General features: G+C 45.5%; 1 protein-coding gene across 1 annotated transcript in view; it reads left to right on the top strand.

The window, feature by feature from the left end:
• LOC144141637 (uncharacterized) overlaps positions 1-14,852 on the top strand; it is a 117,203-nt gene extending 102,351 nt beyond the window's left edge. Inside the window, exons 2-4 of the mRNA XM_077673176.1 lie at positions 2,407-2,593; positions 12,619-12,760; positions 14,729-14,852. Of these exons, the coding sequence (XP_077529302.1) occupies positions 2,407-2,593; positions 12,619-12,760; positions 14,729-14,815 (416 nt within the window). The 3' untranslated portion in view covers positions 14,816-14,852. The remainder of the gene's footprint in view (positions 1-2,406; positions 2,594-12,618; positions 12,761-14,728) is intronic.
• Positions 14,853-15,301: the final 449 nt, after the last annotated feature.

Below are 15,301 nucleotides of genomic sequence, written 5' to 3'. Positions count from 1 at the left end.
TTTACCGTAGAATACCTGTAAGTGTGTTTGGTAACACTTCCGAAAGAACGTATTTGCGTGGTGCATTCCCAATAGGAATCTTATAACAGGAAAGTGTTTTATGGCGGGCTCCACCAAGATCTCACTGACGACATATCCGTCACGGAGATGACATCACCAGAAAAAAATTTGATTAATGCGGCCGCGCCGGGATTCGAGCCACGAACTCTTTCGCCGGAACGGGAGGTACAAAACATAGAGTTTTATACTAATGTACACTAGAGGGAAATGTGTCGCTGCAGTCGTGGACCGCCGTGGGGGGGCGGCATCGCCGCGAGCAATGTTAATGGCCTACTTGCCTTAGCGAGCCATATGGCTTTTTTTGGTCTCGAAGCCGAAACCAAAAAAAGTGTAACCTTTCTTGTTCATCGCGCATGAAGCTTCTACATAACCATTGACAAATTACTCTTTGTGGAAGTTCAATTTTACACTAAAAAACAAATTTGATACACCTTCTGCAGTAATAGTGTCGCTTTTTTGCAACAAGAGCCAACTTCAACTTTCCAGCCTGTCCATGAGCCATGCCAAGGACAAGTGGAATGTGCCTGCCCGGTACATGATGGAACGCTCGCCGAAGCGCAGCTCCCCCAGACGGTGGCTCCGGATTTCCCTCTAATGTATATTAGTATGAAACTTTATGGTACGAAACGGGCTCCCGACTGCGCTACCAACAGACGCGTAGTAGTAGTAGTAGTAGAAAACTTTGTTATAAAGGGAGGCTATTTACCTTAAACAGGACAAGGAACGCGTCATATATCTTTCCCTTCAGATGGTGGTGCCGCCTAGGAGAGGTAAAGCGAAGTAGTGCATCATGACACTATTGAGCGCCGGCAGTTGGCGCCTCGATGCCAGCCCCTGCGTGTACGGGGGACGCGTAGCGTAAACTAGAGCACTGCATGGGCCCGGACCGGCCCGAAAGCCCGGGCCGGACCCGGCCCGCGGGCCGGGCCTGGCTGCCCGAAGTCGATTATTTGCGGGCCCGGCCGGGCCTGGCTCAATGCCGCGGGCCCGGGCTGGGCTCGGGCTCGACGCCGTGGACCCGGGCCGGGCTCTGGCTTCAATTCATAGGCACGGCCGTTAATAGGTCCGACGAGAAGTGTAGAAAAGAGCATCAAAATGAATATTCTTAGTTTATTTTTGCGCGCTTCTTGCTGTTAGTTGTATGCATTGTTTTAAAAACGTGCTTTGCTAGGTCTGATGGTCACTATACTGCAATTTTAATGACATTTCTTGTACTGCATCAAGATTTTATATTTTGGTGTATAAGATACCAAAAATACGATTACAAGGAATGCCCAAGAGGGGATCCGGGAGCTGTGCACCCATGTCTATGTAGGTACACGTGTGTTTCAGATGTCGCACCAATCAAAATGCGGCTGCCGTGGCCGGGAATCAAACTTGCGTTATAGAGAAACACCCCCGTTTAACAACTAGTGAAGGTGAAGTACTTCAACGCGCATACATATTCGTTGGTTCAAATCCGGATCGAAAAATGTCAGCAATACCACCTTGTGGCCGAGACAACCACGTGAAGTTGCCTAGAGTCTGGTCATTAAAGGTGATGGGGTCTCTCGTGTAAGAATACGAGCTGTTATGCCGATGTGGCGTGAACTGCAGATGGTGCAAGCTAAACTATGTGCACTTTTAAACCCTTATTTTTTGCGTTTGAGTTCATGACGTGCTCGCACAGACTAGGTGATCCATCTCATTGCCCGGAATATAATAAACAAAGTTTCTTTAGCGTCAAAGACCGGGCCTGGTACCACACGCGCGGGCCCTCCCTAGGCCAAAAAAATAAATTACCGGGCCGGGCCGGGCCCGGGCTTGAGATGGCGGGCCCGGGCCGGCTCGGGCCAGGCTCACTTATGAATGCCGGGGCCTGGACCGGGCTCGGGCTAGGTGTTACGGGCACGGGTCGGGCTCGGGCTTCGCGAAGCGGGCTCGGGCCGGGCTCGGGCCTTAAAATCAGGCCCGTGCAGTGCTCTAGCGTAAGCTGTGGCGGAGCCGCTAAGGCAAGATGCCAACTTGCGAAAGTTGCGATCGTGACATGCTCCACTGCTCCTTTCGCTGCAGCGGGCCGTGTGTTCACAAAACAATTCGCTGACAACCCGTTTGGTTTCGTTCGCACGGACGGTTTGCAAGCGCCCGTGGTTTCAGTCGGATATACGCAATGCTCAGGCGCGTGCAATCCAGTGTCGAACCTTGATGTGTATAACGGTCCCATACTGACGAAATATAACTAGCGATGTGCAAGTTCATATCGATGCATAGTAACCATTCAAATGCTCCTGTGAAGGCACATTTCACTTTCGTACTTTACCGGTTCCTGTGGAAGAGGGATCAGACACATTTTTTTTTTCTTTCCAGACAAGCCAGATGCAACGGACTATATTGTAAAAAGTGCCGAGGTGTCGGACTTGATACCGGGGAAGAACTTTCACACCAAAACAACCGTAATAGTCAAAAAGGAGCTCTCCGAAAACGTCAGACTCAAGGTGACCCAAAAAACGGCTGCAGGTGCCCTCCTCCCGTGCTACTATGAACTCGGCTCTTGGTAGGTTGTAATGGGTTTTGTAATTTTGTAATCTTGCCGGAGAGAGCATTTTCTGCCCTCACTTTGCTCAATCGATTTGATAAGTTAACTTTTTCGCCTTGTTTTCTTCAGATGCCCTAAAGGCCCTTGCGGGCATTACATGGTGGGGGGGGGGGGGGATAACAACAAGATATTTCAGACATTCAAACATAATTCTCAGATAAAGGCAACCTGGAACATAATACAGGTTACCAAGCAATAAAAAAAAGACAATGAAAAGAGAAGAAGCAGGAAAAAGAAATGGATGCAAAACTAAAAACACTGAATACAAAACCTGTAAATTGACATGTTGTAAAAAAGCTTTCAGGTCTGTTTTAAATGCAGAGCATTTCTTAGCCTCGCCTCTTCCTGCGTCGGACGGCGTCCACAGCTCCGCGTCCGCAGCAGGTGCGCCTCTCCTCCTTCCCTCCTCTCTCTCAACAGCAGCTGGCGCACGCATGCGTCGTAGTCAGCCCGTTCGCTCCGTCGCGGTCTCGGCGTAACAGGTGCGTGATAGCAGCGCGGTGGGGCGTGGAAGGGCGCGCGCTGCTTGCGTATGCGCGCTCTCCCCCCCGTACTGCTCTCCCTCTACTGCGCGTGCTGCAAATATAAAGCGGCTAGCGGTCGCTCGTGCTTCAGTCACTGCGTTGCTCCTTTCTTCCTTGGTTGACGCTCGCTCCACCATAACGCGACTTTACTCTCCTCTCTCTACCCCAAACAAACACCAACGCAACTACGACCCAACTACCCACCCTAACGCGACTTTACGCGGCGTTAACGACCCCTAATGCTCTGCATTTACTCGTGTTCCCCTCGCGGGAAGTCGCGGGAATTTTTTACAACACATGCGCGTTCAAATTCCTCTTCAATTGTGCAGCAAACAAGTCTTGATCAGAAATAGCAGCAATTTCGTTTGGCAGCTTGTTCCAGTGACAAATGGCCAGAAAGAGCGGTGACTGTCGAAGGAGATTTGTACGTGCAAACATGGGGCGGGCTTTGAAGGGATGGCAGAGGCGCGGAAAAATTTGATGCGCCGGCTTGATATGGGATGCACTGAACGAAGATGGCGTATGAATCTTAGAGACTGTAACTTTACGCACGAAAAATAAAGGTTTTCGGCGTCTGTAATAGGCACTGAGAAGTGTCATTTAGTCATATATAGGCACCAAATACTCTCGATTAGGCATATATAGGCTCAATTCCTCTTTGCTTCAGAAGCATATTTTAGCACAAATTTTTGACTTGCACTGACACCGCGGACAAATAATGTGCAGCGGGAAAGTAGATTTATTTTCTTCTGGAAAATAAGCAGCGCAAAAGATCACATTTTAAAATTCACGTGAAATTTACGGTGATTCAACACCAGAAGAAAAGATTGAAAGCCATGGAAAACCACACCAATTTCCATAGTTTGCAGCTTGAAGTTGTACCCCCTTTCAGTCGGTAATTGTGTGCGAAAAAACAACGCTCAACGTCCATTGAAGTTGGCGGAGCGTTCTTGTACTTCGGGACACTCCATGATCTAATTTCATCTGACATTTCACAATTGTGGCTGCTCAGAACATTTGAAGGTTATTTGAGCACGTGGAATCCAGAAATTGTACGTCAGGCAGATTTAATTAACCGGTCCTTCAAGGATACTGGCAGATCTGTCCTGATAGTGACAGATCTGTCCATAACTTAGCATTGTTAGAGTGGCGCCAACTCTCTCTGCTGCTGAAATGCTTTCAGCTAAGTGTGCAAGATAAGCACACGAATGTGCCCTGTCGACGTTAACTGTAACGTGGGGCAAATACTTCAGGCTGCTACGCTTTTGTGCATTGCAAAGCTATTGATAGAAACCAAAGTGTTCTTGGTGTGTTTTCTACCCTCAGCCGAGTTTCTGAAGGTGTAACATTGAGCTCTGGTGGAAGAGGCACAATCGGTAGCTGCCCCTTGAAGACATAACTGTGCGTCGAAGAAAGATCTTTATTGCAACGTATTATTCATTGACGGAGCTGAGCGACCTCCTAAGCTCTTCGCAACACCGATTAATCCCATCTCTAGTGCAGGGAAGTGCCATACTTCTATACAAATTACTGAGCTATTCGGTTCTGCAGAAGCGGATGACAATTAAAGCTGCCGGAATAACACCATTCAGTAACTATGTACTATACCCGGATTATCAATATTAGACAGCGCGCAAGATTCTTCGGGACTAATTCCTGCGAACAGGTTAAGCGCAAGGCACAACTGGAGGAAGTAAAACAGACAGGAAAGGAGCGCCCCTTTCCTGTCTGTTTTACTTCCTCCAGTTGTGCCTGGCGCTTAACCTGTTCCCATGATGAAGTACCAACTAGCTCGCATCGACACACTAATTCCTGCATTACTGAGTTTCCAAATGCCTTTCTGGCGGGTGTCACGAGTCGACTGCCTGTAAAGTGCTGAGATCCCCATTCTTAACCTAAGCTCCGTTTCTCGTTCCTTCTTCGTCGTACGCGTACTGCATCTTGCCAGCCGGCGGTGCACCCATTATCGGCGGCTCACTGTGCTCGTGTTCGGGGCATTATCATAAACCCTCGGTGTCTCAGATTTGCACGGGCTTTCCCCCAGCAGGCGTATTTGAGCTTGAGCGGCATGTCCGCGGCTGTGTCGCGTTCATTTTTTGTTTCCTGTCTTTTTATTCTGTTAGCTATAGATAGGGCACGTGGGCAGGTGTTTTCCCTCTTCGTTCGTGGACACAGCAGGCCAGAAGGACGTAGAACAAAAGAGTTCGCGCGGACCGGGTTATCGTGGTGAGCTTGGCTCCGGTGTCGCTGCGCACGGGTTGGCAAGGTGGCAAGTTCCAGGTGGTGGTGGCTTGGGCACAGTTTGGGCTTTTTGCGTGTTTGGTACGGCTCGTGGATTTTTGTCGCAAACACCGTGAAGCAAACACCCCGTTGCGCGCTGCTGAAGCGAGAACAGTCTCTGCAGGACATCGACTCAAAAAATCCAAAAAGAGGCATATATAACACAAAAAAAAAGCATTTTTAGGCTCCAAAAAGCCCATATAGTCAAAATAGCACTATGGGCACAATAAACTATTGCTTAAAAGGCTGTCCTTCTCTTAGTTCGTGCTTATAGGTTAATTAGCCTTGATACGGACTGAAGGCAAAAACAGGCACTTTGCTAAAAGTTCTGGTCTCTAGGTATGATATATTCTGTGGAAGTGAGAGAGCAGTGCGAGAGGGAGGGTAATTGAAGGGATGTTCGTTTCACTAAGTGCGGTCAGTCTTGAAAAGCTGATAGCATTTGGTGTGTGTGGAAAACAGCGTTAGGAAATGTATTTATAAAAATTCCCCGCATTTCCCCGAGGGGAAGAATGTGAAAGTGCGAATGCACGAGTTGATTTTGCGCGGTTCGGTAATGTTCGCGAAAGAGAGATCACACACACACACACAACTACAAAGAAAGAAAGATGCATTTATTCACAGACACCTATTTGTGTTGTCGTTGTACTTGATTGCTAGAGCGGATCTCAGCTTTGAAATTTCGTGTCAGTACTCCTTTAAGCAGGTGCATTAGCCCTTCTCACGCTCCAATCCTTGGCCAATCCCCCACGTGGGTATGTGCCATGTCAGCGGCCAGGCAACGCGCGCCCATCTCCCCCCGTTGCCAAGGAAGACGAGGAGATTCCTGGCCAATCCCCCACGTGGGTATGTGCCATGTCAGCGGCCAGGCTGCGCGCGCCCATCTCCACGTGCACGGACATCGCCGGTGAACGCCGGTTCAGGGTCGCTTAAGAAGTGCATTAGCACTTAATAACGTTGGCACAACTGTCCATGGTGCATGGATATACTGCTGTGCAATGCTTGCCGCTTGCAAAGCGGCTGTGTGACAGAATTTACGCTTTGTTTTCCCACGATAGTCCTGATTGTTTGTTTGTCCAAGTCTACAAAACGACGCATCAGTTGTGCTTAATATTGTTGCATTTCTTATAGTACATTAAGATGGGCTTCTGGCTTCATTCAAACATTTGGTTGTTCCTACGTCTGAGCATCCCCACGTTGTCATCGCCTTCACCACGACACCGCCTTCAATTGTAGCTGAGTACATTGCGCACGTGTATTTACCAGCGGATCCCTTACCCAGGCATGCGAATAGTTTTGGTGTGCATCAAACGTGTTTAACCTATATGTCAGATTTCTCACGAAGACGTAGGTATGAGCACGCCCTGTGCTCGCATGTTTAAAAATTTTTAATTATTCCACAAATTGTTGTCTCTAACTTCTAGAGCGTCCAGAAGTATGACAAAACTTTGAAGTTACAGCAAGAGTGCTTTAACATAACAAGATAGCTGGGCTAAACAAAGATACAGTAAACATTCGCTATTAATAAGTCCGCGGACAACGTAAATAACTTTCTTCTAAGAAGTCCTTCGTGAACTCATAACACTATTGGATCTAGCTTTTGTGAAAGAGGGACAGGGAAACTTAGAAGAAAGAGACAATAGAATAAAACGATTTATTTATAAGAGGGGGTTCGTATATAGAAAAATGCAGATGTGACGCCAAAGTGCGGCGTCAACCCCGACTGCCTAGGCACCTCAGTGCTATGACGTCCAAGGGGACAACCTGCTGAAGCGCGTAACCTACAATCACATGCGCGACAGAATATTTTCATTCTCCTCCACCGATTCGTCAAGAGAACTTAGCACTCTTTTTAAGCCTCCAAAATCATTCTACCAAAATTTTGAACCGCCTTATTGCGTGTATTTCTTTCCGGTTCTTTTTTTTCGTTTATAAATTGGCGACAGAGCTTCGCAAATCAAAGTGTGATTTTACACGCCAAAGCTCTATCTGGGCTATGGGCGATGTCGTAGCGAATGGGTGAGAGTGAATTGAGACCACATGGTAATGTTTGACGTCCACCGAAATCTTAATACACGGGCGTTTACTCTTAAGAGAAAATGAGAGTTGCCTTCCTAATTTCTTGCGCTCCCTGCTGATGTGGCGGCAAAGATACCATTCCGAAGAAGTCCAGTTTTAAGAGGAGCATGACCGCAAAGTACCAGCTTAAGTAATTAAAAAAAATTGCCTTTGACAACTCATTGAATTCCACTGATAGCCCTGAAGATGCAAGCTAAAAAAGGAGTTTCGCGGTGCACAATACGTGCAGTGCGCTAATTGTTAGCACCATGTTAGCCCTCGAGTGAACTGATGCAACCGAACCAGAGGCCCCACAAAATTTCAGTCATATTTCTCGGTGGAGACTTTGGTCGGTGGTCACCAATAGAACGGTGACCCTGTGAACGGTGACACTGTCAAGGTCGGTGGTCAGCCCTTGATGTCATAAACGGCGTGCGACAATGTGGCTAGCGAGTCACCAATGCTGCATATCTGGAATAATTTGTAATTCTTGCGTGGACATTAATGTCATCGTTACTGGTACAAATCAGACTTTTGAACGCATAAAGTTTGACTTTTGTCTGTGTAGTCTTTTTAAGGTGGGGCGGCTACTCATAACCCGTTATGAGTGCAGTTTACTTTAGTCACAACTTGGGGAGTCCCGAGCATAGTCCATCTCGAGGTTTGTATGACTAAAAGGACGAAACTCAAGGTAGTACCAGTCAGCAAAATCAAAGTTCATTGTACCGAACAACTAACCATACCCGAAGGAATTTGGAATTACTGTGCTCCCGGTAGCAGGGGCTACTGTTTAAATTGTGAACTCAAGCAAATTTGAGGCCGCATTTCTGTGAAGTGATGAATATGTAATGATGACCTTTGTTATTTTTTGATGGCCACCAAAGCTTGTGAACACGCCATGGAAGTGATAACTCCCCAATAACGCACCACGTATTTTTGATTCTACTGTATCGTTGTCATACAACCAAAGCGTGGTAGTACCGCGATTGTAATGACGTGCTTACTGCGTAATAGGTGGGGTACATCCGTAGTATTTGTAGTTGTCCCAAATGGGACAAAGGCATGTACTAGGAAGCTGGAAAACATAAAGGTTCGTTTTGCACATTCTGTACAGTAATTCCCACTTTTAAAACGCTGTCTGTAATCCGACTTCCTAACGTGCCACGTCTATTACAATCTACAGTCGCATGCGATTTCAAGGTAATCGCGCGAGCGTCGACCGACCACGACGATAAGCCCCCGCGCGGCTTGTTGTACTGCGCCTAGTTCCTAATTTGCACATTCTTCTCTCCTTCTGTCGCTGTTCCTTCAAGCAGTCATCACTGCTGCGGCAAAACAAGTAACCCTTCACTCTTTTTTTATCGCGCAGTCACGGACGACGTTCTAAAAGTCGTATCTGCTTTACTAGCAGCGCTAGTGATTACTGCTTTAAGCAACAGCGACCGAGGGAGCGGAGTATGCATTAACTAAGTCCCACGCGCGCCGACAATTCCGCGCGGAATCGTTATCGTCTTTATTGGTCGAAGCTTGCACGATTACTTTCAAATCGCACGCGACTGTACACAGCTGGCCAAGAGAATTATTGCGAAGAGGGAGTTTGAAAACAAGCGTTGGTAGTCCTTGACACCGTGGGTTTGTTTTGTCAAAACAAAAAACAAAACACTCCACTCAAACTACAAGCGTCGTGGTTTACATGTTTGAACAGTCCATAACCTGTCCTGGGGTTAAGAAACTTTTCTAAACTGAAGTTTTCAACATAATAAAATACAGCGCGAGCGCTGACTCACGACACTAAACCGCGCAAAAACCACACGCGGTCATGACAAATCCAACGTGTCGACTTTAAGTAACGCATAGGCAAGCTCTGTCATCAATGTATACACCTATGAAAAACAATGGTTCGAGACGTTACGCGAACGAAAAATTTTCGTAAGGGCAAGAGAATGCTTAGTTACCCATTCACGAACACGTCAATCGACCATGCCAGGTAGCGAAGTTTATAACGTGGCTACCAGCGTTCGTCAAACGGATAGGTGTGAGTACGACGTGGAGACATCACAGCGTAAGGACGGAAGGACTACATTGAAGTCGTTGACAAAGCGGATAGTTAATTAATTCAATAATCACATGTTCGTGCCAGACTTTGCCTCATTCAAAGTTGGCAAAAAAGTTGTGCCAAAATGTTAGTCTGCTTTATGGACGTAACTACTCAATTTTCATGGAGTCAACCGCAATAGATCATTTGTCAGCCTACCAACATTGTGTTTAAAAAGTAATAGATGAAATAAATGGCATTTCCAGAGAAATGCCTCTTCGGAAAGATAAAAGGCATGATTAAAATTGATTGATTGATTGACTGACTCATTGCAGGGTTTAACGCGCCGACGCAACGAAAGCGATGAGGCGCGCCGTAGTGGAGGGCTCCGGATTAATTTTGACCCCTTGGGGATCTTTAACGTGCACCGAAATCTCGTACACACGGGCATTTTTGCTTTTTGTGGAAGTCTTGCGGCACTGTGCCCCCACTGGAAATATTCCTTATTATAACAAGTTTACTCGACATAGCTTAAAATTAATATAATATTCTCAGCATGCAAGTCGATGGTTCACTAAATCCAGCGAATGTTATTCTAGCTGTCGTTCTGTTATGCATAGACATGCTTTTCTGGAAACTATTTGCAAGAAACGTCAAATTGTTTCTTCGTGAATACAATACACTGGCACCCCATCAGCATGCGTTGAAAAAAATTGCAGTATTAGTTCATTCGGGGAGAGAAATAGGGTGCAACAAGCTAAACAAAAATATCATTGGTATGGCCATTTTTCTTGACATCAAGAAGGCATTCTACTCTATAACTCAGATTCTTCTGGTAAAAAACGTTCAGGGCCATGGGGTCATGGGGCTGGGTGTTCACTTTACCTGAAACTACCTAAAAAACGTTTTTGAACGTGTGCTAATTCCTGATAAGATATTCTCACCTATTCGCGTTAAAACTGGAGCTCCACAACGCTCTTTTCTGGGTCCTATATTGTTTCGTGTATTAATAGTGACTTCCAGCACCGTGTCATGTATATGAAGAGTATACTTTAGTGTGAAGGTACAGCTGATCTGATACCTCACCAGTCCTTTAAGAAATCATAATATATAGGAAATGAGAAGCTACGGAATCGCCAAGAACTTCGTTTCAGACACCAAAAACTATATTAATTGTGTTTTCTACAGCAGAACACGAACGCCTAATATTCGCAGTGACGTGCTGAAAGAACCAAAAATGAAAAAGTTTATGTTCCTAAGTACTTGATGACAACATTGAATTTTGTAGGAAACTAGGCCCTCGCATCGAGGACTTCCGTAAAAATACCTTAGGAGTGTTTCACACCGGTTTAGCTCAAGAATATTTCAATAACTCATATTGCCCCTGATTTCTTTTAACGTATTTGATTAAGTAATGTAACGTATTTTACGTATTGCAATAGTCTGTTGAACTGTGGGGATTAAAGCAAGCACCTTACATCACACCAAAAAACACACTACAAAAACCAGCACCAAAAGCCCCATTGTCATCTAGACGCTCATTATGCACCCCCATGACACCACAAAGACGTACAATCATGGTACAAGTAATAAGTTACCAGATACACGTCATACATTTCACTAATATTTCTCATTTCCTACCGTAATACCAGTCATGCACTAGTTGACAATTACAGTCTAGTTGAAATCAACATTTATGGTCGCAACCTGATATCGTCCTTGGATAAAAAATTCAGGCTAAATCCCTCCAAATACCAAATGACCGCGAAACAAAAAGTAAGTGTTTAAAATGTTGGTATGTCTGCAGTCTTCGTTTTACCATGCATATTTTGTGTTCGTCTTTCATGTACAAATTTTTTATATATACCGTTTTGATAAGAATCTCTCACAAGACAATTCGCACAAGAATCAAGATGTTTTTTAAGCACTGTAATATACGTATTTCTTTTCTGGAAAAACAGTTTACATTACTAAAACTATTATTTACCAAGTCATTCTAAGGTTGCCGCCTGAAAATCGATTCAAGGGGGGAGGAGGAGGGGCGGTGTGTAAGCGAGAATGTGGGGACTTGGAGAGACGTATCAGTTTTTCAACTAAGCAAATGGCCTGAAAACCCCCAACGTCTCTTTACACCCTTCTTCACAAGGTAACTCTAGATTGTCGGAAAGGGGTGTGCGGACGTGCAAAATTCGACAGAAAATTTATGAACCCCTCCTTTAACCGATGGCGATGGTTGAACGCGAAGCTGCGTTCGTGCGAGATCAAATGGCGAATGATTAAAGTCAGAGCTTCTGGGATCAAAAGTCCAAAATTGCGTGCGAGTCAACGTTACGGTTACACGAGTGAAATTCCAAACCGTTTGCCAGGCGAAGTCCAAATCCGGACGACAGCCATGGACTCTATCACGAGAAAGTATCCCGTTTAACTTTCCCCATTTTTAGACCAAGGGGTGAAGCATTTTTTTTTTTTGTAATTCAATAACAACACCAGTAGCCCTGCTCAGGAAAAAACATAAAATGGGTTTTAACACTTCACTTCCCTGCATATCATGCGAATGAATGCGTCGCAAGAAAACTGTGGTTGATTCCTTTATTATAGGAACTGGCAAAGCGCGAAAATGAAATGTGCAGCGAAATGTGCAGCGGTGCATGATTTGCGGGTCGGCGGCTGTGTTGTGGGAGTGCTTGGCGAGCGACGTCCTGCTGGCGGGTCGCTCGGCGAAGGTATACTGGCGTCATTTTGGTGACGGATAGGACTTCAGTGAAATCTCTGTGTATCCCGGCATAAAACACTTTCGTGTTAAAATATACAACCCGACAACAAACAACCCGAAGTATAACGTACTCTTTAGTACTAATGGTTGCTTTCCCGCAAGAAGAACTTGTGTGCAGAGGTGCACCCTTTACAGGCCGTTTGCTTCGTTGTACTAACGTCACTTCCGTGACGGACATGACGTTAAGTGAAATCTTAGTGATTCTCGCAATAAAACACTTTCGTGTTAAAAGCTTTAGAAATGATTTGATGTTCTTTGGAGTCACTTAATTGCGAAGATCTCAAATCTGTCACGCAACCTCTTTTTTCCGCAGCGAGTACAAGCTGTGCGGTGGGACTACACCAATGCAGAAAATTATCGGTGAGGCTTGGGGAAACAACTGTCCAATCAAACCAAAGGAGTACACGTCAACCTCAACGGTCATGCTACCATGGATCGTTAGACTTGGAGTTGGCGTAAGCGCTTTTCTGCCCTAAGTTTACCATGCGTGACACTTTGCTCTTCTAAACGCAACCGTTTGCTGGTACTGAACGCTTTGACGACGGTGCAGAGACGAATAAAATTCAGAACTGAAAAAAAAACAGCGTAGGGTAGATCAAAATCAGCATAGACATGGCCCTAGTCACCAACTGCATATAGGCTACTCATACATCACTTGAACAAGAGAGCAACCTTGATCACCATGATTTGTGGTTCAAGTGAAGACAATAACGTAAAGTTTGTATTGCTATCATTTGTCATAACAACGAAATTGCACAATTTCGGTTACCTGTCCCTAGCCCATTGAGCCACCCGGACTCGGTGCGTGTTCGCACGCGTAAACAATATTTTTTTAGAAAACGGGAGGACGTGCTGCTCGCTTTTCTTTAATTTGTGAAGGTCCCGCATCTTTTGCCCGTCGATAGATGGTGTTATCTGTAACAAAAACCACAAAGTGCGAGAGAAACAAAATATTTTTTAAATTGTTACTCCTGAGCAACGCTGAGCAAAAAGGGTTAACGGCTATTCGTGTACAATGAACGAATTCGTGCGACAGGAAGACTTGAGTTCTCTGTGTAATAGACGTGTTTGAATTGCAGTGGAGGTGATATCTCTTTGATTCCCAAAACTTTATTAATTTGTTTAGGCGCGTGAGAAGTTTTTTAAGATCTAAAACGACATCCGACATCACGAATGTGAAGTCAGAAAATATTTTGGTTTATTAGGACGGACACCAGAAAACACAAGGCACTGGGAAACACTGGGTGAAAGCAAAACTTCGCAATACTTGATTTTCATACAGTTTACTGTCAGTGACGAAAAATTTGGGCAGCAGCGAATGTACGGCATCACGCAAGTAGATTGCAGCTTATAAACAAAGCCAGCGGATGAAAGCTGCCAAGTGAGCGAACAGACAGGCAGAGAAATTCACGGACATTGTCAACTCCCTCAAAGCATAACGGCACGAACGAGTAGCGGTGCAACGCGTTGGAAACAGATCGAAACCATTCGAAAGCCAAACGTGGCTCTCCCGCTGCATTGCCTCCCGCTGCAACCCCTTCGGCAACGCTTGCTGGAATCAAAGCGTGTCAGGCTCCCAGATCTGCATGATTGCTCTGGCATACAAAACTAAAAAGTGCTTAGACGCTCCCGAAGTGTCCTTGGGCCACATGTTAGTTGCGATGACGGTACCCTTGTGATTGTATTCCCCGATTTCTGTCTACTCACGGTACCAGAAAACAAACGAGTCGGTGTAGGGGTCGGACGGCCAGTAATTTCATCCTATTGATATTGCTAATAACAGTTGGAAGACTTGGGGGAGGTTATCGTCATTAGTTGAGCATGGCGGGTTAGTGATGTACCATTACTGGTGCACAGAAATAAGAGCACGGGTGACCGTTATAGCCATAGTTTATTTATTATATTAATATTTTAATTCTGCGACACGTTCTTATATTATTTCTTGGCTTACAGATGTGTACCCGTCGGCTCCAAAAAAGATTAGACTAAGAAAACTAGATATGCAACGGATTTATACAGTACCAATGGGAAATGCCGATATAATACAAAAGGATGTTTAGGATAATTGTAATCAACTATTATTTACAGTGTCATTTGATATCACGCCCGAAATTTCGTGTAAATATGGCAGCATAGCTGCCTCCTGTTGCGCCCTGTAGCAAACCTAATGGGGGGGGGGGATAGGTCAGACACCATTGATGCAATGTGAACATTTGCTTTTGAATGTTACCTTGTGTGTTTCCTGCGGTTACATCGCCTCTACTGAACGTACTTGTCGACGGGTTTAAAATGTTATTCTCTCACGGAAAACGGTTGGATTGAAGTACCTAGAAAGATTGAAAGTGCGGCTTAGACAATTTCTAATTCTGAAAAGGCAGACAAAATCGACATTGATGCGTTATGCTCTGTTTCTTCTTTTTCAGGATGGGAACATCCACACCCGGGCTGAGGTTAGAGATGGAAGCAGAATAATCGGCTGTGTGGAGTACGATACCCAAATCAAACTCTAAATGATGCACGAATGTGTACCTAATACGCAAAACCGGGGTGCACTGAAGATGGGCCCTAAATTATAAAAGTTTTCCATAAAATTGCCGGAAACCTTTGTCAAAAAATTTGTTGCTTTTATGGTCTTCCTCGCTGGGGAGTTGGGATTGAGAACTAAGCAGTAAGGCGCTTAATTATGTAGCCGCTAAGCTGCATAGCGTTATTCTCCCGTGGATGTCAATTTCCGTGCCAGAACGCCTCGCGTCGACACTTTTCTTCCCAGTTGTCGTGGTGTTCACTCACTCCCAACCTAACGTAGCTATGTTGGACGAAATCACACCAAGTTCTCCGCTGAGACGACTCTGTTGTCATTTCGCACAAGGAGCGCCCTCCTCGTTCCCATACAGTGTTTTGTTCGCCGCTAATCCAAACGACACCACATTTGTGCGCGAGGTTAAAACATGATTTGCAAGGACAAGCTGGCCGAGGTCGGTGCGCGCTGCGACGCA

Source organism: Haemaphysalis longicornis, unplaced genomic scaffold, assembly GCF_048455015.1.
Source record: "Haemaphysalis longicornis isolate Haplotype H1 unplaced genomic scaffold, Haemaphysalis longicornis Haplotype H1 scaffold_6, whole genome shotgun sequence".
In the NCBI taxonomy this organism is placed as follows: domain Eukaryota; kingdom Metazoa; phylum Arthropoda; class Arachnida; order Ixodida; family Ixodidae; genus Haemaphysalis; species Haemaphysalis longicornis.
The sequence above is the reverse complement of the archived record's forward strand: the minus strand, read 5'-3'. Positions and strand labels throughout refer to the sequence as shown.